Source organism: Agelaius tricolor, unplaced genomic scaffold (genome assembly GCF_023055355.1).
Source record: "Agelaius tricolor isolate 1412-34295 unplaced genomic scaffold, bAgeTri1.0.p SCAF_1, whole genome shotgun sequence".
Lineage (NCBI taxonomy): Eukaryota > Metazoa > Chordata > Aves > Passeriformes > Icteridae > Agelaius > Agelaius tricolor.
In genome coordinates, this window is record NW_027269261.1 from 85,459,220 (window position 1) to 85,486,715 (window position 27,496).

At 37.9% G+C, this 27,496-nt stretch overlaps 1 protein-coding gene across 1 annotated transcript in view; it reads right to left on the reverse strand.

Moving 5' to 3' along the window:
* Positions 1 to 27,496, reverse strand: part of ERICH1 (glutamate rich 1) — a 66,442-nt gene that overhangs the window by 15,612 nt on the left and 23,334 nt on the right. Inside the window, exon 3 of the mRNA XM_071442051.1 lies at positions 21,678 to 21,812. Coding sequence (XP_071298152.1) covers positions 21,678 to 21,812 — 135 coding nt within the window. The remainder of the gene's footprint in view (positions 1 to 21,677; positions 21,813 to 27,496) is intronic.

Below are 27,496 nucleotides of genomic sequence, written 5' to 3' on the forward strand. Positions count from 1 at the left end.
ACATCAAACAACTACCTACTTCTGTATCCTGTACCAAACACTATATACACTGCATTCAAGAAAATATGAACTCTGGACTTACACAGAGGTACAATAATGGCTGTTCTTTTGCACTTTTTACCCTAATAATTGCCATAATTTTACTTTTTGATTGCTGCTGAGTGCTAAAATGTTGTTTTCATGGTTATTCATTGTGTTGTTATATGTTACTCCTGCTTGGTAACAGTCCGTTCTGAGCTCACCATTTTGCAGGTGAATTTTGACTGGTTATTTTTTCTGAAGTACATCACTTGACAACTGTCTAAGATGTGTTTCATCTGTCATTTTTGACAAATCACTCAATCTGGGATTACACTGTACCCAACTCTAGCCTTTGGTGCAGTCGATATCCATGTAGCCATCAGGAAACCTTCCGATATCAATTCATTCTTCTTACCTGACCATCTATTGAACACAAGCCTCTGTTTTGAGAACTGCTGCATTCTCTTCATCTACTTATCTATTCTGAGGCTTCATCTTTCATGTTATGTCTATGTGCCACCTTTGGAGAGGGCCTTTATCAAAAGCTTGGTGGAAACTCAAGGAAACCACATCATCTGTAGCATGATCCTTATCCATATATTTCCTATGTCTTCAAAATGTTTGCATACTTCCTCTTCACAAACCTTCTGTTTATCTGTCCCATTCAGATCACAGGTTATCAAGCATCCACAAATATTATTTTGCATCATAATTTGTGCTGAACTGCCTAAAAAACCAACAGGATAACAGGCTTGCAGTTCCCTGGATGATTTAAGAACTGTGTTAAAAAACTAGCTTCACACTATCTAACCTCAAAGTCTCTGACCACAAGGCAATTTGAAAAGCATGTAGCTACGCATCATTGTCAGTAATATGGGCAATTTTTTCCCTTAAATTCTTTTAGAAAGTTTAGGTGAATAAAATTTGATACCTGTGATTTTATTTTATAAATTTGTTTTGTTGCATGACCATTAAATAACTTCAATTTCACATATCCTTTCAGAAAAGCCAAGAAGAAGTGCTGCATCATGGGATTCTCCATAGTATTTTTTCTACAGCTAACATCAATGCAAAAAATTTATTTAACTTCTCTGAAACAGGCCTCTCTAAATACTCATTCTACACCAAGATCACTGGTTCAAAAGAGTGGCAGACACATTGCTCCTGGTGCCTCAAAACTAAGTCCTATTTAGTTTTAATTCTATATAGCATTTGCTTAAACACTCCTTCGCCTGTTTCACCACATTCTTACATTTAAATATGTTTAATACATCATCTGGGTGTGAATTCAGTTTTTAAAAAGACACCTACTACTTTCTAACAACTTCCTTTACTCTGTTGTCTGGCTCTGCTGTCTTTCTCTTGCTTTTTCTCAAGCCTGTCATGACAGGTGGTGGGCGCTGGCCTTGAATATCACATATGGTGTCCTTAAGTAGCTTCCATACCACCTGGTACAACTTCCTTCTCTTAGCTGACCTTTTTAGGGTTCCTTTTAGTAAGTATCTTTATTTTTGTGTAGTCTTTCTTCATGAATTGTTGTGGATTGCTGCTTGTTTCCTGTTGTTTTTCCAGCATGCTGAACCCAATGGTTGCTGTTGTGATGTGCCTCTTGTGAACCAAAGTCTACACAGGATAAAGTCAAGGGTAAAGTCATTTCCTCTCACAGCTCCACTAACCAATGTCTTGGTTATTTTATTTACTGTGTCTAAAATCTGAAACTTTTCACAAGATCCTGATGAGACACTAAGGGAGAAACTGAAGATCCCATTATTGTGCTCTCTGCTATTGTGCTCCCACTATTGTGCTTCTCTGATCTTTCAGCAGTGAGCGTTCCCAATCCCAGCTGGATACATGATGAAATAGGGTCTAACCTTGCTTTGCTTTTTGGTATGTACACTCAGTCCACACACACACTGATCTAAGGCATCCAGGAGATATATGAAACTATTTTAATGCAAAATTAATTTTAGCAGTAATGTTTTGGGCCTTCTGTCACTTGATAGAGAAAGCTATACTTGACGAAGCTCCCAATATTTCTTAGATAGAAGTATTTTTCCTGATACAAATTCTGTACCATTCATTGACAGAATTTTTAAACAAAAGCAAATATTTTGATCTTTTAGTGATCCTTTTCAAACTCTCTATCTTCAGTCATTTTGGGATTTTGGGGTGATGTGCAAACAATCAGACTCAGTCACCATTATTTAGAGGCATATACAGCACTTCCCAAATGGGCTCAGTTGTGGTCCCCAAAACCACCACGAATTATGTTGACTCAGTGAGGAAAATAGAGTAAAATCACAAAGCTGAGCATACTCACATACAAGAAAAAAGAGAGATTCAATGACAACCAGTAACTGCTTTGAAGGCTAGTAAATCAGAAATGCTCAGCCACAAAGACTAATTGCTACTAAATAGAGAAATCCTCTTAGTCTTTGGCTAAATAAGATTACATCTCTGTATTAGAACAGATATCACCACTATGAATGGGAGGGGGAGATTTGTAACATTTATATTAAAAAAACTGGAAACATTTTAAACACCTGATGTCACATTTCTATTTTAAATATTTGTTCTTTCTTTTAATTTTCAGGGCAAAAACACATGTTCAGAGTTTTCTTCAAAGCCTTTTTTCCCAGAGATGGTTTTCAACCAATGGTTAATTTAAATATCCAAAGCTCTCCCTTTGCTCAGAATAACACCAGAAATTATAAGAAACGTTGCAATTTTAAAATCCTGTGCAGCATTTAAAATGTTCTTTCCAAATATACCAGCTAAAACAGCACAAAATGTTTAGATGTTATTAAGAGTATAGGAACTGGAAAATGGGAAATACTGGAAAAACAGATTATCTACTGGAAAACAGAAATGTAGTTTTCTCCTGTGATAGAAGAACATCTAAGAGCAGATGTAAACTAAAGTACAATCTTTAGCACAGAAGAGCTACATAAAAGTACACAGACACTGACCCAGCAAAATGAAGATACTCAGCAGCAACCCCCCAACTTATGTCAGTTATCACCTCAATATTTCAGTTTACACCTCAATTCTATTTTTTGCAGTATTTTCTAGTATTTCTTAACTTTTTACAAAGCAACTAATAAACAATTATATTTAACCCTGTACATGAAAGAGCTGCCACAACTGCAATTTATTACATGGTTCTTCCAGCAAACCCTATTTCAAAACACTCTGGAAAAGTAAAGTCTGAAAGAATGCAAAACTTCCACATGTTTTATTTTTAACTATTTCCCTCATCATTTATCTTTGGATCCTAAACTAGATTTGAATTAAATTTACTTACACAGTTTCCAAGCAGCTTTGTAAAAACGGGGATGTTTTAGGACAAGGATTAAGTTTACTTTCATTAATCACATTCTAAATTAATTGTACATTGAAGCAGTAAGTAATAGTGATCTATGTTGAACTAACCATACATATAAACATGCAGGCAGGTATGCTAGAAAAAGGAGTGACACCAGAGGGAAAAATCCAGAACAGCTGTAATTTGGTAATCTGTCAGTCTGTAATAGATGTGAACCTGGTGCCACAGTCCTCCCTGATATGCAGGTTTGCTCTTGACTGCATGTCACGAACAAACCTGCTCCAACTCTTTTTTCCATACTGAATATTTTAAACCAACTTTTTAATAGGAAAGCTAGGTTTTATTGGAACAGACACTAAAACAGCTGATTTCTTTTCAGGGGCTGGAGAAAACTCAAAATAAGGAAAGTTGAAACAAAACTATACATACATAACCTTATCTCCACCTTGCCCACTGCACCCTTGTAAATCAATCCTCTTTTCTTAGGCTTGTTCTCAGTTCAGCACACCAGATACCAGAGCTGCAGAACAGTCTGCAGAGTGCTCTCTGGGTCTCTAGGGAATGTCCCTCTGAAGCCTGGGTTCCCACTGTTCTCAGCAGACTTCTGGTCTCTGCTGTACAGAGGGTTTATTCCTTGGCCATCATTCCTCTACACCTGTGTGTTGCTCACATTCTATGAAGTTATTCTTCCTCAGTGGGTCTCTCCTCATCTCCTAAAGGCTCCATCCTGATTTCTGTACTAAGCAGCTACAGATTTTCAAAGACTAAAATATATATGACATAAACATCTGATTATTCATAATAATACATTTTTAAAAAACCCACAAAACCCAGATGATGAAAGCATCCATTACAAAAATAAATGTTTGCAAGGTGACTGAAATAATTTTGTCACATATTGTCAACAAGAGATCACATAGTATGCATATTCTACTTTCCTAGATATTGAATCCATTGTACACCATCTTTACATTATTAAACCACCTATTTCTGGGCACAGTAGAATGTTACCAGGATAATATGGATCACTCTCTATCACTTTCAGGATTTCTTGCACTGCTTCCCAAAAGTAAAAAATAAAACTTTAAATGGCAACCGGAGCACAACAACTTGTCTATTCAGCTTAGTAAAGTGTCAAGTTATTCTTAGTTCTCTTTTAAGTTGTTGAAAAAGAAGAGTTGCTCTGCAGCTCATTGAAGAATAGTATCATCCCTTGAAAATAAGAGAGACATTGTTACTCTTCTTCAGTTATCTGACATGATCTGTGAAATAACTGTGATATGATAAAGGAAAATGCGTTCATCTGCCTCCACTTGACTTGTATTTCATACAAATTTTAAAATCTGTCATCTGCTTGCAGAACACAGTTTTTTCCATCACAGACTGTACCCCCAATCCAGATTAGTGTGACGTGAATGCTTTTCATCTTTACTTGGTACACTGCCTACCACCTCTACAAAATTGGTTTAATTTTTCTTTCCAACATCATAGAACGTTAGGCATCAATAGCTGTCAATCACAGACTACCCATAATATGCTATGGATAGGCATATATTCCTTGTCTTTGATGTACTTAGATGTTCATTATTGCTTTCATCAGCTGGCTGATATGTACTACTATTAATTCAGTTGTGATGCAAGTAAATTTCCTTGTTAGTGTAAAATGCCACTCCTTTGGGGTAGGAATAAAAAGGTTCTCCCAAAGAGAGCTTACCCTGCCAGAAGCATCTAACTTTAACCATATATGTTGACTTTTAGGGAGGATGTTCTTCTTGAATGAAATACCAAGCAGCAGGTAAGAAATGCATGAGAAGAGGAATAAATCTGGGTCTGGGAAGTCCCTCCCTGGCTAAATGATATCACAGAATCCCCTGACTTGGAAGGGATCCACAAGGATCATCAAGTCCAACTCTTAAGTGACTGTCATATTTCACTTTTCCCCAAAACAGCTACTACATCACAGAAAATTTTCTGACACTAGGGGAATATTACCTTTTTATATTCAGAGTCTGATTATATGCATCACACATAATTTTATTCAAACAACAAAATGTAAAATAAAAACTTCTTCATTTTACTTGTACAGGACAAGTAAGAGACTTCTCGTAGAATTCAAGCACAACTGTGCCCCCAGTATTGGAAGTCAGATAGATAAAGATTCTGGATTTAGATACAAGAAACATGGGCCCAAGAATAATTTTTCAATTTCCTTAAGCAGTTACAGTTTCCCTAATTTTAATTAATTACCAAACACAAGGTGAAAAAAAAAATCTCATTGTAAATGCAAATGTTCTGCTGGAGTCACAGACTATAGCTTCATTTGGCCTTTTCCACCTTGAGAACACACACATTTTTACAGCTGAATAGACAATGCAGGCTAGTTAAGCAGGTAACAAATTTAAAGAGATCTGTTTGCTTCTGTAAGAAATGTATATATTACATGATTGCTACTGTTCCTATCTGTGGAAACTATCCAACAGCTTTTACACTATACTACTATTTCTCTCATGGCTGTATCACATGCTATACATCCAGCACAAGTTATTGCATGTGTATCAACCTATCTTCTGTGCAGTACAGGTCACCAAAACTGCCTCCTTGAAAAGTAATATTTATGTTTTATAAAGACTTCTGGATGGCTATTTACTGTATGAAAAAATGTTTTTCTAAAATCAAAACCCAACCAAACCACATTTACCAAAACCAATCCACTATGTTCTATACAAATCCTAAAAATCAAGAGGTTTATGCCCAGCTCAGCTGTTTTGATTTTTTCCAAAGGATATGCAAAATAAATGATGAAAAAGTGGAACATTTTCTTATATACCAGTGAAAAGCAAAAAGAAAGCACAACAGATCTGATCCAAATCCACTTATTTAAACCAAAAAGAAAGTCCAAGAAGTCTGTAGTAAGGTTACAAGCTACCTGTACATCTTATTAGCTAATTCAAGATTCTTAAGGTTTCACTGGAATGCTGGGTTTGAAATCACAAGGAATGGTTGCTCAGTTCCACTCCTGATCCCTTCATAAAAGTAATCTTTCATCAAGTGGGACAAGAGGCCACACAGTACAGGTTTCTGTCTTCTCAAAAGCCTGGGATTTTGACTTTTGTAGCCAGTGTGTTTACAGGACGTTTTTCATTCTGGAATACTAAAGAGCTCACAAAAATCCTGCAGCAGGTGAAATGATCAATAAATCTCAGGAATGGCTTTAGGCTCTCTGAAGAGAAGGGCCAGAGCACTGACCTAGGAGAGCAGGACTGGCAATGGGGCCCCTCTGGATGGAGACAGCAGATGCCTGGCTCTGTGGTGGTGTTGGTCACTTCTCTGGTTGGGCAGCATAAAGGGAGACTACAGCTGGTATTTTATTACTCACTCACCCCCCACGAGGAGATACATGCTAATTAGGACTTCACACAAGATTCACTTCTGCCATTAAATTACACTGTAGCTGGCAGAGAGAACTTCCACTGTACTAACAAGTATGGTGACACAAAAAGTTGGCAGAAGATCACCAGAGAATAGGCTGCAAACAGCCCAAAATAATTCAGGGTTTCCACGTGGCTTTTAAGTTAAGCACTTCACTGCAAGCAAGTTAAAGTGTACAAAATTACTGCCATTAAAAGAAAAGGTATAAAAAGGGGGGGAATATAAAAACCTTGTAAATACATTTGAACTAACAGATATATAATCACAATGGAATTTTATACTGCTTGTAACATAACTGCTAGAGGCACTTCAATTTAATAGAATTTATATATTACTATAAGAATGTATTTAATAGAAGAAAAATGCCAGAGAGCAAAAAGGAAAAGCATTGTAGGTCACTAGAGAACACATTCAAATAATTTAATCATTATACTTTTACTTAGATGTTTTTCTGCATATGTACAAGTTCTTTTGCCAGAAGAACATGTAAAACTATCTCTAAAGCTTTTGCTGAGGTTGTCTATGAAAGTACATATGGCTTTATACTAAACAAAGTGTGAAGATTATTTCAAATGCTAACATTTCTGATTATTAGTGAATGCTGTACACCATTATTCTAGATATATGTCAAAGAAAATACTACAATGGATTTTTTCTTTGAGATTACTGATTTATACATCTAAATTTCATGCAATCAGAAACTAATTTACAACTGGAAATTAGAAACACATAAATAACATATGAAATAAGGAAACACTGCATATTGTATTTGATAATCTTTCATTTTTCCTTGATATATTCTTCTTCCCTTTCAGAGAGAAAAAAGGAATCTCCATCCAAAGCTGTGCAATCTTTAGCACTAAAGGCTCCACCCATCAATACATATTCAAGAATATAAATTAAATATTATTTGATTAAACATGCAAAGCCCAAGAGACAGTTATTAATGGAGTGTATTGGGTTTGCATGGCCAGGTTTTGGTAGTGGAGGGGCTACAGGGGTGGCTTCTGGGAGCAGCTGCCAGAAGCTTCTCCATGTCCAGCAGAGCCAATGCCAGACAGCTCCAGGATGGATGTGCTGGACCAATCAGAAATGGTGGTAACACCTCTGTGATAACGTAGTTAAGGAGAATTTAAAAAAAGTCATAGTCACAGTTGTAATTGCAGCCAGAGATAGTGGGGTGAGAACATGAGAGGAACAGCCCTGCAGACAGCAGGCTCAGTGCAGAGGGAGGGGCAGGAGGTGCTCCAGGCACCAGAGCTGAGATTCCCCTGCAGCCCCTGGTGCAGCCCATGGTGAGGCAGCTGTGCCCCTGCAGCCCATGGGGACCCACAGGGATGCAGAGATCCACCCACAGCCCATGGAGGAGACCCACACTGGAGCAGGGGGTGCCTGAAAAGAGCCTGTGACCCTGTGGGAGGCCTGTGCTGGAGCAGGGTCCTGGCAGGGACCTGCAGGGCTGAGAGAGGAGCCCACCCTGGAGCAACCTGTCCTTCAAGGATTGCACCCCATACTAGAGAACTGGTACCCATGGGATGGACTCATATTGGAGAAGTTAGTGGAGAACTATCTTCTGTGGGGGGAACCCCATGCTGGAACAGGGGAAGGACTCTTCATCCTGAGCAGCAGGAGATACATGTCATGAACTGACCCTAACCCCCATTACCCATGTCCCTGTTCCCCTTCAGAGAGGAGGCAGAATTGAGAAGGAGGGAGAGGTGCGGGGGTAAGGTGTTTTAAGGTCTGTTTTTACTTCCCATTGTCCTGCTCTGATTTTTTTGAATAAAAAACTCAAATAATATCCTTAGATTTTGAGGATGTTTGCCTGTGACAGTATTTGATGAGTGATCTCTCCTGGAACTTATCTCAAACTATGAACTCTTTTTTGTATTATCTCTCCCCTGTCCAGGCACAGAGGGGAGTGAAAGAGAGACTTTGGTGGGTGTCTGGAATCCAGCTGGGGTCAACCTACTACATGGAGGTAAATGCATCATTTTCATTAGCAAGTGCTACAAAGGAGAAGGATACCCAGAAAGTCTAGCATTTTTCCTCAGGAGGAGAAAAGCTAGCAAAAAAGGACAAAATTAAATATATATCCTGAGATGGAAGAATTCTATCACTGGTTTATTACCTAAAGTCTTCCCACTCATCCTAAGGCTATGTATTTTTATTTCATAAGGAGCTGTAACAAATTAGTGTTTCTCTCCTCTACAGTGTTCATCTATATACTATACAAAGTACTGAACAAAGAATCAATCACCTCTTTTCTCTGGCAGATGAACAAGAAGGATAGACATTATCTTCTTTTCAGTAAAAATGCCACAGTTCAGCTAAGGTATTTAACTGCTGTGTAAAAGCTACCATAATATTCACTCCCCTTTCTGGGTTCACATAAGAAGAGACAGGCTCTCCAAACAGAAAGTTTGATCCTAGACAGACTTTATTATCATCACTTACTGTAATATCGTTAGGTGCCTCACTCTTCTAGTTATTCAAGAAGTTCAGTAGAGTATTCTCATATGCTTCCGTGAAGAGGTGGAAAAAAAAATCAGATCCATGCACAAATGTGCTGTACTGCAGCAGTTCAGAGTATGAAGTATTAGAAACCTGCAGAGCAGCCCTGGAGCCTGCAGAAGTTGCTGCCTCTCTGTGCTCATCTGTCAGCACTGGCTCAATATCAATCACATTACTATATGCAGGGTTTTGGTCATGTCTTTATATGCTTGGGCTTCCACAGCAGAATCTTTACTATTTTATATACCTTGTGATATGACAAGTGCCTAGATCTGAGCTTTCAATAAAGTCCAGTTCTCTGAGGAATGACTCTTAATAAAGGTGCACATTTAATTCTGCTACCTTGTCTAAATGGAGAACTGATCTAAATTTGTGAATTACAAACTAAGGTTTTTAGTATACTGAATGAAGGGTGGAAAAGAATATCTGCCATACTTGAACACTGAGTTCTCCTTAAGATGTCTTCACTGTATTTGCAGCTTCCTCTGGAAAGCTAGCTGAGTAACTAGATATACAGTTCCTGTATTTGTTAATAGCCACTTTCCATAAAGTTTTACTGCAAAATGTATTTTTTATCAATACAATGTTGCATGCCTTTGTAATTTTTGGAAATTTATCTTACATGCTATTTTATAATGGGAATAACAAAGCATTCTATATGTGAGAAGACATGTAGACAGTATTAGCTTTTAACTTCTCATCTTCAGTGACCAAAAAATAGAATAGAACTCTTTATTTGTCCAGACTGACAAAAGATGTACCCATTTCTAAGTACTCAAGAAATACTGATATACTACTCAAACAGAGTGTGTACCTAAATGTAAAAAGACTGGAATGGTTGATGAACACACTGCATACTTAAGCCATCCAGGTAAGTACTTAAGTTGAATTTAAGACAGAAGCATGAAAGGAATTAACCTCATTGTGCATCAAAGATGCATCTTTTTTATCAAATGTATGTTTGGCTCTCCTTAAGGTGTGCCAACCATTACAGGTCCATTATATTTCAGATTTTTGCATTTAGCTAACCTACTATTCAAGCTACCAAAACAAATGTTTTATCTAGTATTATATCTGGCATTGTGATAGTGCAATGGCTATTTACTGGTGAAAAGAAAATTAACAAAATAAATTCAATTTTCTGTGCAAGGATGCTGATATCCAGTTCAGTGTTATATACTGGATCTGTTCCAAAACCACCACCAACATCTGCTGAGAGTAATGTGCTAAAAATTATTTGAATGGCAGAATTCCTTTCTAGCAGTCAGAACTTTACATCATGTGGTATTTTTCATCCTGTTCAACACACCTTAAAGTTGGACTTATCAGAAAATTAGCTTATGTTGCATTTTCTCAGAGTTCCTAACATTTATGAATTCAGCTTTTAAGTATTCTTTTGAAAAAAAAGCAACTTAAGAAACCTTTTATTTGTGTTCAATTAGATTGGTAAAAAAGTGGTATCATCATCCCAACAAAGCAAAAACAGTTGCATAAAACTGTTTCTGCATTCTCTCCTACTCTCACCACAGCAAGATGTGGAGAGAGTTTGTCAGGTGTGATATAACTAAGTCCTTTCCAAGTATCATCCATGCACCCAGAAACAAAGAGCTTTAAGAAAGTAAGGTCACCCAGCTCTTATGGAATAGTACAGAAACAGGCAGAACACAAAACCACCTGTTATTAGACCAGCTACACCAAGACCAGTTCAAGGCTATTGTTTAAAGTATCTGCATCAAGAAGTGTCAGATGCTGGCAGTGTCCCACAGGTCAGTGAAGGCCTGCTCCCCCCTACACCCCCTACAGAGCTGAGTGCTCAGCACACTGCAAACCAGCAGACCCAGTCATGTCAGTACAGCTGTGCTGGGTATAGCAGCCCAGAGGATGAGCACACACAGATTTCAGGTGAGGAGTCTGTGAGATACAGCACCATCAGCTGGATAGAGCCGGAGGTGCAGCATTCTATATGTGAGAAGACATGCAGTAGACAGTATTATTGGAAAACAATATTGACAAAATAAATTCAATTTTGTGATTAGCTGTGCAAGGAAGCTGATATGCAGTCCAGTGTTACATTCACATGGTGGACCTGTTCCAAAACCATCACCAATATCTGCTGAGAGTAATGTACTAAGAAAGATTTGAATGTGTGGAAGGGATTTGCTTTCTGTCAGGAGAGACTGCCTGTTGGCCCTAATGCCTCCTCCACACCTGGCACGGCCCATGCAGCTGGGAAATGGAACTATTGGTACGGAGATGCAGCAGCTTCGTTCAATCATAAGCTGCTCAAAGCAACTGGGGATCCTTGCCTGCACTGCATTTTGGCTAGATTATGGCAATAGATTTGCGTACACTGGTATTTCTGTTTTTTGCTACAGCAATATCCATTTTCTTCAGCCCTACACAGATGGCTGGAAAGAGGGTGAGTGAGGCTGATGCATGGCATGGGCAACACACAGCCTGTAATACCGAACAATCCTGAGCCTGCAGTGAAGGCAGGAGCTTCCTTTCTCTCCAACAGTTTACAATACAGAAACTCTGGTGGAGTTTGCCCTGTTAGTGATTTGAACTCTACTTATGAGCCAATTTCTGTTTGCAGCGATAATTAAAATAGAATGAAACTAACAAAATTATTTAGCAAAGCTACTGTGAATGGGAGATTGATGGAAGATGATTTTCAAAGCTTCCTTGGCACAGGTTACAATTGTATTGAGGGTTTGTTCAGTACTTTCAAACTGCTACCTGTAAACTTTGCAGAGGGCAGTATTCAAAGGCAAAGGATATGAGATCAAGAAATTTCCCCAGTGGAGACTGAATGGAGACAGCCTACTGGAAGTTATATCAATGTGTGGCTGTTATGCCTACAAGTTACCATAAACTACAACTACTGCTATAAAAAAAGAATAACAATAAAATGAAATCATGAGGTATGCCTGATTTTGACTTTGAACATGAGACAGCAGCATTTTCTGTATATCATACAAAATACTTGCAGGAAGCTGTGTAAGAAAAGACATGGTTAATACTACATACTTTTTTTTTTTTACTGTATTAATTTTCCTTGTCCACTCAGCCACACTAAGTCCCTTCATGCTAGAAACAAACTTTCTACTCTGTTTTTACAGTGTCCAGAGTATTTAAACACCAGGGTAATATGAGTGGAGAGTTCCTATTCTAACAAAAGGCTTTCCTCTTCCCCTGCTCCTGATTTTATTTTCAATTTGAAATTTGAAAATACTGCATTGAAACAAGTCTTGTTAGAAAGAGTAACATGGGTCCTCACAGCAAGAGGATGAGCCAGGGTCACCTTCTCACACATAATAATCAGTAAGTGTGTTGTCAGTCAGTGGATATTTGGCTCTCAACATGAAGGACAGCAATGTTTTTCTGTGGTTCAATACCAACAGGTTCATAGGCAAAAGCAGCAATAACAGAGCAGAGGAGGTTAGAATTTTACACACAACCAACTATACAACTGATAACCAAAATTAAAATATCATGTGATCAGAAATATCCCAAGATCTACAAACCTAAGATTAAATTTCCTGCTTTAACACATGAGGAGCTAAGATTCAGAACTATGAGGCACTTGCAGACAGAGACACAGCTGTCTTCTGCCTTTCTCCTTCATCTAGCCCCATAATGACTTTATCCTGCTGCTATATGAAGATTTAACTACAAAAGCTTAGGTCTTGATTGTGTTTTTATTATGAAACAAGGAGGTGAAAGTAATCAGGCAGTGTCAAGATTTCCAAAGTGTTGGGTGGCTGCTCAAGTGAGGCAGCAATTATAACAGTGTTGGCCTTTTTCTGTGATCTAAAGAGCTTGTTGGTGCTGTTCTCTATTTATTTTCCTTGCCCATCAGTTCCTTACTGTCACTATGACAACAGAAGCCGGTAACACAGCTGCAAGGGAAGAGAAAGGGGGAGCATGCTCCAGCTGAAAGGGGTGAAGTAACTCAGCCAGTAGGGAGCAAGAAGGGGAAAATGATGTTCACTAGGGAAAGAGAAGAAAATAAAAAGCCACAGTGCCTCTTCTTTTCCTGAGACTCCTCTATTATAGGACAGGTTGCTCAACAAAAATATTTGTCATCACTGTAATTTGAAATAAAACAAAAAGCAAGAAAACAAAACTCAGAGATAATGGCCCTAATTCCCTCTCCTCTTACTATGAATGCTGTCACCTGACTTCAGAACTTCCTTTAATCAAATTACCTTCAGACTTATGGACATGTAATGAGAAGAGATTCCATTTGGGACACCAATTGTAGCACAAAGGAATAAGAAAAGATGAAGGTCAAAGAACTACCACAGAAAGTGAAGGAAATTACCTGAGTCAGCATGCCTCATTAAACGTGCACTTGTTGGTGAATTCTTACTTTGCTTAAACACACATCTCTCCTTTGGGATCCAGCCCAGCATCCTCTTTACTTTGTTAAAATGCAAAGGCATAAACTAGGTGTATTGGGTCTGCATAGCCACGATTTTGGTGGTGGGGGTGGGCTACAGGGGTGGCTTCCATGAGAAGCTGCCAGAAGCTTCCTCAGTGTCCAGCAGAGCCAATACCTGGTGGCTCAAAGACTGATGTGGAGCTAACCAGATGGTTGATCAGAAATGGTGGTAATGCTTCTGTGATAACCTAGTTAAGAAGAAATCAAAACAAAAAAGTTGTTGCACAGGTGTAATTGGGGCCAGAGAAGAGCGGGTTAAGAACACGTGAGAAGAACAGCCCTGCAGATACCAGAGTCAGTGCAGAAGAAGGGGCAGGAGGTGCTCCAGGCACCAAAGCTGGGATTGCCTTGCAGCCCATGGCAAAGCAGCTGTGCCCCTGCAGCCCATGGGCATCCACCTGCAGCCTGTGGAGGAGCACACACCAAAGCAACTGGATGCCTGAGAGGAGGCTGTGATCCCATGGGAGGCCTGTGGAGAGAGGAGCCCTGCTCCCAGGCTGGAGCAGCCTGTCCTTGGAGGACTGCACTCTGTGGAAGAGTGACCCACACCACAGCAGTCTGAGGGAAGCTCGAGGGATGGATTCACTCTGCAGCAGTTCAGAGAACAGTTGCTCATGAGATGGACTCACACTGGAGAAGTTTGTGAACTTCGTATCTCTAATTCAAGCCTGTTTTGCCTGTGACAGCATCTGATAAGTGATCTTTCCTGGTCCTTATCTCAACCCATGAACCCTTTGTTTATAAATTTTCTCTCCTGTGTCCAGTTGCAGAGGGGAGTGAGTGAGTGATTGGCTTTGGTGGTGTCTGGCATCCAGCCAGCATCAACCCTCTACACTAGGATTAGGGGCATGTTATTTTCTGTACTACAGCAACATATAGTAATGAAAGCTTATTTCGAAGGTAAATTTTTGTTACTGAAATACTTGAGGCTTTTTTAGAAGCATACAGAAACTAATATCGCATCTAAATATGTACTTTATTTACAGTTACAAAAATATAAATCAGAGATCTTTAATAAACCATTAGCATGCAGCCATGGCAAAAGTAAAGCATTACCAGTGTATCACATTGCCATGTATTCTTTTTTCCTTAATACATTTTCAGATTTACACCCTTTCCTAACACCACACACAAACTTGAGCTAAATATCTGAGGCAGAATTCTTTGCAATCTAGCTTTCAAAGTCATCTTCCAGAGGGTTTTTTGGGAGTTTGGGGTAGGGCAGGGGGCGTTGCATGTGTGTGTTTGTTTTGTTGCTTTGTTTGTTTGTTTTGATGAGGTCTGCCAACATGTTAATGTCAGAAACTATCACAAGAAATACTGAAGACTTCAGTGACATTAAAAACGCATGATTTGTACCATGCGTTCTGCAATAGTCCCATATGCTTGTGAATACACTGGCATTTGGAAGATGTAAATAGTTACAGACAGCGGTAGTTAGAAATGACTGGTTTCTATGTTGTATATAAACCTAAATTAGTGAGTCATCCTTACAGTTCAACTGATAGACCAGTCCTGTGTTTAAAACCCTCAGTGGACAGCAGTGAATCTCTTGGTAAATTCTACACTCACCTTCAGGAGGTTCAGACTCATTTGCTATGAAATCAGAAGAAGTGATTACTCCGTTCTAGGCTGGCTGCTTGACAGAGCACAGAATTTGCCTGTAACACTGCTCCAGAACACTGGAAGTCTGGAGATGTTTTCCTGAGTGCCTGCCCAAGTTACACCTTAAATGTTTATAATTTGTATCACATTCAGTACACTGGAAATATTTCCAAGAATATGATATTACACTAAGTCAGCTTTTGCAATACAAGTACATCAGCAAGCATCTTCTTTCAAGCATACACTTAATTCCTTAAAATTAAGTATGATAAAAGTTAAACTGCTAACTAGAATTCTTGACAATTCTTAATCAGGTGTCACTTTAAAAAGAAAATCTTCTCCTGTTTAGATAGAAAAGAAATCAAAAATTTTCCAAAGCAGTATTAGAGAAGTTGATTTAGGTCTTTCTTAACTTTTAATATAATTCCAGCAATGCAATCAACCCACAAAAATGTGAGTCTACATATAAACATTACTGGATCTAAACTTCTGTTTTTTTTTTTTAAATTAAGCCAGCTTTAACAAATTATTAAATACTTTATCTGAACTCTGGAAATAAAAATGGTTATTTTATCTTATTCAATTTCAGAAAGAAAACTGTGGTGATTTTATCTATTAAGGAATGTAATGCATCTATCAACAAATACAAGGTCTGCCAAAAGGATATTGAAGGAAAAAACATCTAAGTAAGGAATTCTTCAGGTACAGCTGTCCTAGATCTCTACTTGTTTGTGGCATCTTTCACTGTAACTGATTCCAAAATGCCAAGTGCATTTAAGCTGAAGAAGAAACAGGCTGTAGAGAAGAAAGTTTCTTAACCTCACAGACATCTCTCCTTCCAAGCTATTGATTAATCTCTAAACACCACAACATTTTGAAAAAGCTCATAGTAACAACCTCAACAGAGGTGTCATTGTTACTACAGTTTGCTTTCTGATGATGACAGCCACATGAGAATCCCTGAAGTTGTTGATGGCTCAGAAACATCTGCCATTCACAAACTGGGAGCAATACACTGATTTCTGCAAGGACAAAGCTAAACTAGAGAATGTTATCACATATAATTTTATCATGCAAAGATACATTGTTTTAATACTAAACAGTGGCATCCAAACTGGCAGAGAATTAAAACCAGAACACCCAAAATTAACTAGGGGAAGTCATCAATAAAAATTATAAAAATTACTTAGCCTAACTATTAGAAATACAAAAGAGCCCAAACTATCACATAATCCTTCCTTGCTGAATTATTGAAACAAACTTTTTAAAGTAATTATTCTTTCACAGTATGTTTTCAACCTGCAAGTCCATGCCACCCTTACTAGAAAAGGAAAGACCCATGCTAACAAATCTAACGAGAGAAGGAAAGAGAAGCTAACCTCAAAGAAAGAGCTATAAAAGTAGCTGAAAGTAGAACAGTAAAACGTTTTTTTACAGCAAGTTGTAAAAAACAAGCTACACATCTATATATCAATCCCATCACTTATTTATGCTATGATTTGAAATATGATTTGGTTCACCTGTGTAGCAAAACACTGGCTATTATACTAAGAGCTGTACTGTAGCATTTTTCATTATTCAGGTATACTTAAAGAAGTAATGAATTAGATAGGATTTTTGCTCATAAGAATCCTTTAGAAGGCTTGTTATTCTATTAAAAAAAGAACAAAACTGGAAAGCATTTTATTATTTTTAGTTTGCAAATGCAGAATCCTTACTCTGAAACTGCCACAATTCCCTCAATTAGTCTTGTTATAAGCCTTGGATATTCTCACAGAACTTGCCACAAAACCCTGGACAGCCAATGCAGGAGCAGCTGACAGAAGGCACTATAAGACAACCTGATTTGCAGGAGGTTTTTTATAGCTTTTTTTCTCAGATATAAGATTCAGAAAAGCAATTGTACATGTTCTTAAACTCCTTTGTTTTCAAGAGAAGTTGAGTTTATTTCATGTTGAATTCTTTCCTGAACTCTTTTATTTGAAATAAGTAACATTGAGTACTGTTAAACATTTTGATTTACAGTTAAGATGCCCTACACAAACAATATTTACTGTAATATCACTGAGATAACTGTATATATGAATGAGCTGATTTGGAATTAAAGCAGAAGACTTCTTTAATTAACTGTTTCCGGTAACTTTTGTCTTAGCACACCCTAAGATTAATTTGAAAACATATCTAAAACATTAATACAGTATTAGTTTCTTCAAGGGTAAAGAAACACAAATACTACATGCAGTAGTGGAGTTTATATTCTTAAAAAGATGCTGTGAAAAGGGTGATACCTAAAAGATTTACAAATATGACTTGAGGATTGAAGTAAATATCTTAGAGCAATGCACAAGTGCACCTGTTTAATCAAAAAGATTAATGGTGACTTGATTACTGTGCTTCTTTGTGGAAAGAAAATACTAGTTAATAGAGGCCCTTCATTTCAATGGAGGAAGGCAGAAAAAGCAATTTTCAATTTTTTTTTTTTTTATTATTCAGTAGAGACCAATTAACTGTTAGCACCAGAAAGCAGTGGAGCCTCTGTGACATCTTTGAAATGTGAATAGCTTTGTTTTTGTTTGGTTTGGTTTCTTCCAAACACAAAGTGCTGAGCTCAACATGGGGTAAGACCTCTCTAACAGGCACAGAGATTAAGTTAAATGGTCTAATGAGTCCTCTGGTTTGAAGGCTACAAAAGGATTCATAATGTTGGAGTTTCACAACTGGTGCTACCTATCAGTGAAAAAAGTTTGCTGCTGACCTTAGCTGCTTTAAACATATTGCTCCCTTGGTGTGCTTCTGAGAAGTATCACATTCCCAACCACTTGCCAAGAATGTAAGTAGTCAACACGTGATTCATAACAACATCTCTTAAAAACAAATACAGGCTTAAACACCATTAAGTCTTCCTGAAATGGCTGCCTTTAAGTGAATCAAGATGCTACAGACACATAAGAGACTGCCTGAATTTTCTTCTCCCCTTTTGTTCAGAAGCTATTCTGGAAATCATTAATATCATCCTGACAACATCAACCATACTCGAACTAGCAGTTTAAACAACAATAATAATAGAAAAACCCAAACATATTTTAGAGCTGATAAGAAATTATTTTATAATTTTAATTAACTTCAACTTCTAAACCATTTCTCAAAAGCAGCTGATGTTGAAATACATACTTTAGTGACTGAATATTTCAGTCTTCCACACAGCAATTTACCACAAAGAAACATCAGCCATGGCACATCCATTTCTCTTGATGATCGTGTCATATTTGGTTTCTTTAATTTATTGAGAGGACACAGCAAATCACCAGTGATGCATAACTGAAAAATTATAATCCTAAAATAGAGTAATATTATTTTCATGAGACAACAATGAAAATTTGGTAAACAATGAAATTAATTTTTGAGTCAGATTTTTTTTTGTTGAATTTCCATATCATTAATTCCCCTCAGTTCTGGGCTAGAAAAGGATGACACAGGAACCTTTTCTTATCCAGTACATAAACAATATGCTTACATTTTTAGGAAACAGTGGAAGGTTATCTGTTGCCATATAAAATATATCATATAGATAGTATCAGGATTAAAACAATGCATACACCAAATCTCAACTTCACTTTATGGAGCTGATCTTTTGGGCGTACCTGGGACAATTCTAAACATAACAGATTTATTTTATATATACATATAAAATATTCATACATACAGTCATGCATGCACCCTCTTTTTCCTTCAGTGTCAAAGGTTCTCATTAGAACTTTCCTTTATCCCTTCAAAAAAGATCTAAATTCAGGATATACAATTGAACCTAGGTGAGCAAACTAAGTAATCCATAGTGTGTTTAAGATGTTCCTTTAATATTTTATGAGCACTACCTGAAATTACAGACTTTATCCTGCAATAGATTTTATATGCATGCTTAAATGACATACACAAGTAAAGTGAACCATGTCCCCTCACCCTTGCAAAATTAGCACACATCTCCAATTGTGCAAACCTTATTTAGACAAAACAAAAAAGGGTCTAAACTGCAGCAAGAAAGATCTATCATTAAAGAGATGTGAAACACTAGAGCAAGTAAAAAAGGGAATGTAACAAAAATCTCCCTATAAGGAGATTTGAAAAAAATAATTAGGCAAATATCTGGTAAGAATAACATCTATAGTACAACATCAAACAAACCTTGCAAAAGGAGCCACAGATTAAAAACCTTCACTTCAAATTTGGTTTTTTTTTGATTCTATGACAAAGTGCAAAGCCAAATAACAAACCAATCCAAAGTAAGTCTCCCAGAATTCCAGATCCTTTGTTAACTGTTTAAAAAGTAGCTAAAACCCAAAACTTACTCTTCCTGAACAGTAAAACTGGGATCAGCTAAGAACATTCTCCATCCAACAGCTAATACTATCACTAAGCAACACCAGAAGTCTACTTACTATCATGGTTGAGTACATTGGTTTTGAAATACTACAGGAAAATATTAAATCTAAAAAATGAGCAAATGAAGCCATTGTTCAATACTTTACCCACTGTAAAACCAGGCAGGTATTTATATGACTCTAAAAAGAGACAATATAACTCAATCCTAAATTCTGTTCTGCTTAACTGCTTTGCAATGTATCTAACATCTAATTATGTATAATACTGTATCACTCTAACATCTAATATGCACCACACATAATCTGATTTATTCATAGATTTTAAACAGCAGCTGAGTAAATTTGCCACAAAAGTTCCATGCTAGTGCTGTAAGGATATATCTGCAGTGTTCAGTATGTATTTAGAAGCAACTTAAGTCCCTGCATAAAACTGAATTTACCCTACAAAGTATTATGAGACTTCATTTAGTCTTATCAGCAAAACACAGAAGAGGAAGAAGCACTCCTCTAATATCTGAAAGGAAAGTACATGAAATAATAAACAGAAATTATATGGCATGGAAGGAGAGAAAAGATTCAAGATCAGAATAAGCAGCTTGAATCTGACATGCTGGGAAAGAGAAACCCAGTGAACTGTCCAAAGACAGCTCGGCAACTAAACAAAGTTAAGGGTAACCTTGAAACAGCTTCTGGATTGCAAACATGAATCCTACGTAACTGAGAAGAGCACAACCTAGAAACTCTAAATTAGAACATCTTTCCATTCATAATCCAAAAACTATCAAGATCTACTCTTATGTTACTCTAATAAAGTTATTTCTTTGTCACTCAAAAATGGTCTTTAAATCACTGCACACCAAGGAAGAACATTCTTGACATGCCCTTAGTCATCCTATATTTTGCTTCAGTCCCTTGAGCTACTTTGGTAGCTTTACTTGTACTCAGACTCTGACTGGAGCTCAGAACAGACTATAGACCAAATTTCCAAGCTGAAAATTCACCCCGTGGGTATTGTTAGCAAAGACAAGCAGAATTTGCCTTTCTATATCTGCAAGTTATATCTCATGTTTTCCTTGCATTTAAGGCAATCTCCAGGCTGAAACTGTCACTGTAGTTTAATAACTGCTGCTTATCAGGTGCCTTACCTGGGTATCTTCTTTACTATAGAATGTCCCTAGTGGCCAACGACAGTGATGCACAATTCTGGACAAACATACATGCACAGGAACACAGCAATTGAAAAAACTAAATTCATTTGTCTCGTCTAAGCTTGGGACCTCTTTCTAAAGACAGACAGAATCAACTGAATTCCGGCAATGTCATTCAGAAAACCATGTATTTAACTGAGGTCAACTTAGAATCCACTTTACAGATTCTGTGCTTCTTCTCTTGTATCCTTTGACAACACCAAAAATTGTTTCTGAAGTTATATGGTCACAGTTTCTCATCAGAAAGCTTTTCAACAATAAAGGACTGATACACCCCCCCCCCCCCCCACCAACTCCAATGATGAATACCTATTTTGAGAGAGGCAAATTTGAAAGATTGTTAAGCCTTTACTGAATTACTCAAAACATCAAGGGTAGACATATAGTAAGACAGTTTTACCTAATATTTATCCTTGAAAATAATTTGACTGTGAGCAGGCATAATATGAGTACATGTCACTTGAGTGGGAGGAGCTAAAGGCTTTGTTCTAAGTTAGGTTCTACATAACTTCATAAGATCTGTGGCACTGCATGGCTATCACCAAATGCTGAATCTAGTCTAGAAACCCCAAACGATGGAAATGAAGCCATAGGGAAGCACATCCTCATTGTGCTTACATTGCAAAACAGTGACACCCACTGGCAGCAACAGTTTAAATGCTTTATCGTTGCTGTCTGAATCTACTTGATAAGAGCTGCTAAGAAGTTTCCCTTCTGAAAAATTAATTACAGTAACAACCATGCAACCTTACCTGTTGAGTCAGCACTACTGCCAGAGTTTTCAGAAACTGCATTACTAAGAGCATCTGGAGTAACTGCAACATAACCCTCTGGAGGAAGGTCCATTGTGTAAACTCTTCTTGGAGACATAACTGTAGCATCCTTATCTACAAAAAAGAAAATCCAAAGTATCTGGCTCAATATTGGTCTCACTACAGATTTTCTGAAATGTTTTTCCAACTACAGCAATAAGTGATCTTGAAAATCCTTACAGAAGGTCAGCTGAGGAACACAGAAATTATCCTATGACCAAAAGAACTGCATCAAATTTCATTGCATCTACAAATAATCACACTCCATGGGTTAGTTCTTTATACCAGAAGCATTTTTCTTCTATTGTATCAGACAAATCTTCTCCCCTATCTTCAAAAGAAGCTTCCACTTACAATGATATTTTAAGAGAAACTAAACATTTTTTTCCCTATTCAGCATGAGCAGACTATTTCTTTAAGAACTGCTTCACAAAAGTCACAGCCTATACTTCTCTGAAGGGTGCAAAGATAAAGGAAGTTTGAAAGTCACACTTGACTAAGCCTCAGCAGTGCCTGCCCCAGAGGACTCACCTCCTCATCCTGCTCTACTTCTTTCTGGGGCAGGAAGCAAGTGCCAAGGGCCAGCTTTCCAACTATTTCACTGTATAGGAAACTACCTCTGTTGATGGCAGCAGTCTGTTTTTGTATGATTTGTTTCCCCTTTGAAAGGTATTTAAAAGTACCTGTAAGAGCAGCAGTAGAAACCTCATTTGTTCACCAGACAAGAAGTGACAGACATATCTCTGCTCCATTCACACTAAGTCAGAATGTATTTCTGCACAGAGTAGTGACAACAACAGAGATCAACCAGTGAGGAAAAACCTTTCCAGAAGGCCAGGATTTCAGGTGTCTTCAGATGTTGCAACATAGTTTTAGATGGCTCAGTGTGAAGTTTTTTTAATTTTGGATTGTTGGGCTTTTTTGGTTGTGTTTATTGTTGTTTTGTTGGGCTTTTTAACACTCAGCCAGCTCTGTAAGTCAGCACAGACACAGCACTTGCCTTCCCTTTTTGGGGGCAATTTGTCTCTTTAAAACACAGAGCTAGCTGTTAAAATTATATACAATAAAAACATTTCTGGCAGGTGGACACAATCAACCTCCTTACACCACAAACTCATTTGAAGGTCCCAGATGATCCAAGTTGATCACCGAGGTGTAGCTATGTGCAACTATGGTTGGACTAACTCATAAATATTTCAGATGGGGTTGCATCTGATAGATCCCTAATGAGAATTACTTCTATATTTCTAATAAGGAATTTAACTATGCACTGGCATTTCTCAGACAGACATTTACTTCAAAAACAAATGTTCATTTCTGAGCAAAGTACTTCTGAAAACAACACTATTGTTTTCATCATGAGGGAATAAATTTGTTTTAAAAAACACATTAGAATAATATAATCTTTTTCTTGAATGAGTCAGAACGTTTCCAGTATTGATAATACTTAGAGGGATAATAAAGAGAAAGAAATAAATAATAGAGAACAATGAAGAGCAACTATGCATTTTGGAAAAAATCCATTAAAAATTAACATGGGATAATTCTTCAGCAGATCCTTTCCACGTAGATGATGCCAAATCATTGAACTAGCAGTACCTGCATTGACTTTTTTCTCTCCCATCCAGGTTGATTAATGATGAACTGCTAATTAGTGACAGTTTAAAATTATAAGGATGTATAAATGCTTAAGTTATTCCCTTCTAAAGGATTTCAAGTTTCCCCTTTTTTCCATTTTTATTTAGGTTTTGTAAAACAAAGATGATCAGGGAAACAACTAAACTTAATTTATAATAGCCTTAAAAAATTCAAATCTTTTAATCATGTAAGCAGTAACTATATTGAGATAATAACCTTCCAGACAAAATAGTTACACATAACAGAATTTGAGGAACCATCTGTAACAACAATCCTACAAAGAAAAACAGTTACAAATCCTTCTATGGAAATGAATGATGACTCAAGACTATATTTTTTATTTTACCTCTTTAAATGGGAATATCCAAATTACATATTTATTCACACCAGCTGCATCTTTAAGAAGTTTGCAAGCTCATAAACCAAGAATTAGTCTTCGCTAATCTTGTGCAAGTGTGTCAAACCAAACTCTTACCATATCTACATCTGGATTTTTGTAGCCTGGGGCCAGAGTCTCCTTGAGCCAAGAAGAGATGTATTGGTCAAACATAAAGTCAAACACTGCTGCAAAGAAAATGGCTGAACTTATAAAACTGCAATATAAAGAGGGTTTTTTGATAAACAAAAGTAAACAGATATTAGAGATACTAAAGGATCCTCCCCTTTTACTAGTTAGAAGTAATTAATCCCATTTCTGAAGTTTTATTTTATGGGAAAAAAAGCCCCAACAGCTAAAGGTCATTTACAATGCCCCCAAAAGAGTAAACATTTTTCTTTAAGGCAAACCAAGAATACAGAATAAATGTTTTCAAACTATCTAGCTTCTATTCATGTTCCCCACACAGAGATCCACAGCATGTAACTCAGTGTGGTGGTTTGTGCACAGAGTAGGGAAAGGCATCCTACACCACGCCATTACCAACATTACATCTCCAAGCATGTTAGTTGCTTGGCCAGCTATGTTATCTCTTACTATCTTACTACAAACCAGTATCAGATCTTTTTAGAAGGAGCTGAAGGTAATGCTTCCAGCCATACAAAATTGTCAACTGCCCAGTCAGTCAGTCATCTCAGGTAGCCTCTGCATTTTGTTAAGTTTATTTTTCAGCATCTTTAAACTATGCCCTACTCATAGCTCAGAATGGTGGCCCTTAGCACCAGCACAGTTTCCAGGCTGCCTGAACACCAAGCATGGTTAGGCACACCTCAGACACAGACACAGCCAGAGCACATGTTCAGAGTCTGGCTCCTTAGCCTGCTGTAAGACTAAACCTTGGACAGAGACTGAATCACTTTGAGGTTCTGTGCTGGGTTGGCCCTGGCTGGCAGCCCAACACCCAGCCAGATACTCACTCATTCTCCCCTCAGCAGGCTGAGGGTGGGCTGGCTTACAATGGGGTGAACAGGACTAAGACAGCTCATGGCTCAACAGCAAGGAGATCACAACTACGAAAATCTTTCCTCAATGGCTCTTTTCACTCCCAACTTCACCCCTATTTCTTCTCACTGCAGGTTATACCCAGTTCCTTCAGAGAGAAAGAGCAGTACAAGGAGGTGGGTGTAATGTTTTGAAGTCTCTGCTATTCCATACTTTTCCCCCACAGGGGTTTTCCAGGGGCTGCCATCCTTCAGGAATATTTACTCAACAACAGAGTACCTTCTCCTCCTCTGACCCTAGGGTTTCCACTGTTGCCACTCCTTTTAGTTCCTTCCTGTCTTGGGATTGTTTTCTCATTTCTTAAGGAAGTGTCCCCTGGGGTGCCCCTGCCTCAGCTGTGGGCTCAGCTGTGCCCTGCAGTGGGTGGGCTGGAACTGGCTGTGTCCAGCACAGGGCATCCCTGGCCTCCCCTCACACAAGTCCCACATCCAGTGACTGGACACCAGGACCCTGTAAAGTTTTTCAATCAAGGCAAAAACTTTGTCTTACCTGTGAAGTGCTTCTCTGCAACTCAAAAAGCTTTGATAACTCACCCAAGTTTAAGTTCCCACAAGGCAGAACTTATAGGAGCAAACAGAGAACCCAAGTGAAGCTAAAAAGTCCTGCAGGTCCCCCTCCTGCCCCAAACAACTGTAAGTTAGTCCAATCTTATCAAGATTCTGATCTTTTCCACAAAATTACCCCTTGGAAACACCCAGTTATCACTTTTCCAAACATGGAAAAAGTTCATCCCCAAAAATAGGTCTTTATAGAAAAGCAGAGTGTCCTAGTTCTGGCCAGGACAGTTAATTATGTTTTACAGCAGCCAGGTGCAGTAGCACATGCCTGTAGTCACTAGCTGCTAGGTAGCCTGAGCCCACCTGAGTACTTGATCCAGGAGCTCTGGGCTGCCCTGAGCTGTGCCCAGAGGACATGGCCAACACACCAATGTTACTCAGTACCACCTTAGGTCACTTGCAGGGGCTCTTGCTTCCAAGAAAGGTGCTCCTTTCCAGTCACAGGGAATGCCTGTCAGGCAGAAGAGCTGTTTGCCATTGTTTTTCAGTGTCCTGGGCTGGGGCGAACACTTTGCATGTCAATCACCCTCTCTTTGTACATTACTGTTATTAGCATTGTTGCTGTTACTGTTTGTTTTCTTATCTCATTGGTGTTTCCAGTAAACTGTTCTTGTCTTCACCGATGATCTCTGCCTTTTGTCTCCCAGCGGAGAAGGAGAGGGGAGCAGCTGAGGGTTTTCTTTTTAGTGGGAGTACTAAATTTGGGAGTACCACTCCTAAACCATCCTACACAGGAAATGAGGAATTGATGCTGAATCAAATACGAGGTCTGAGTAGTTCAGTGTCATACCCTCTATAGAAGTCATTATTGGTAGTAGGCATTTTCTGTGCAGCATTACAGTAGATATGACCAGACAAAAATAAGGTTTGAATGAGTTATTTCTGTAATGTCTGTTATTTCCCTTAAAAATTTTGTATTAAAGTATGATTTTACTTAGTATGTAAGCTAGAATATGACCCTATTATAGCTATTCCTCATTTTTATTGCATACAAGTGAGACTATGACCCCAAAACTCTTACAATTCCCAAGGAACATAAAGACCTTGTTATCTGTACACAATAACTTTCCCTTCATTGACTAGCAAGACAAGCATCTATGAAGACAGGATTCAAATCCTGGGCAAGAGTCGTCTCCTTCAAAAAGCTTCATAAACTGAAGTGTACCAAAGGTCGTATCATTGACTATCTGTACATATCTTGAGTATCCTCCTGAACTACGGTACAGAAAAATAAATACTTTTCCTGTTGATCAATGTGAACACATCAAAATATCCTTCAATTGCATGAACAATTCCAGTGAACCTAAATACCTACCCACTCCTCAATGTATACTCATTTTTGTTCAGACAATATCCAAGTTCCTGGAAACCAAGCTATTTCAGTCTATAAGGTACAATAAAGTAACCTCAGGGACATGAGGTGCTACACATTATGTACAAACAACCTCAGTTCCCAGGCTGACTTAGCACAGCCTTGTGTTCGTCTCACACACACTAGAGTGCTTCCAAACAGAAACTTGAAGTCTTCTGTGCAACTGGAAAGTATGGCCCTTTTCCTTGGAGGGTGAAACTCCTACTGCTTGACTGCAGTTTTCAACAATATTCTCTCCCTCAGTACTAGAGAAGTCGCACTGGGTAGAAAACAAAAAAAAAAAAGAACAAATGCTACCAGTCACTACAGACTCTACCTCATTGTCCTGACTAAACTGGAATAAACAAGAGCAGTCACTCATGCCACTTCTTGACAGAAGATGAAATATATATTCCTTCCAAAGATTCTCCATACTTTTCTAAATACAAAAAAAAAAGTTTTCTGAATGACTTTCAGATAGCCAGTTATCTCAAATACTGTGTTATTACTGTCATATATTTTATTAGCACCAATACATGTAACAGAATGCTGAAGAAGCTTGTTCTTCCACAAAGTTCAGAGTTGTGAAATCTTATAATTCTGAAGATGTCTGCTATTCTTTATGGAAGGACAAATTCCCCTCTTTGCCAAACAAAATGTCAAAGTTTAAAGTTATATTCTAAATTGCACAATTACATACATTTAAACAATAAAGTGATAAAAGACAAGTCTTTAATTTAAGAGATACATGTTGTCCTCTGGCTCAGAGAATCCT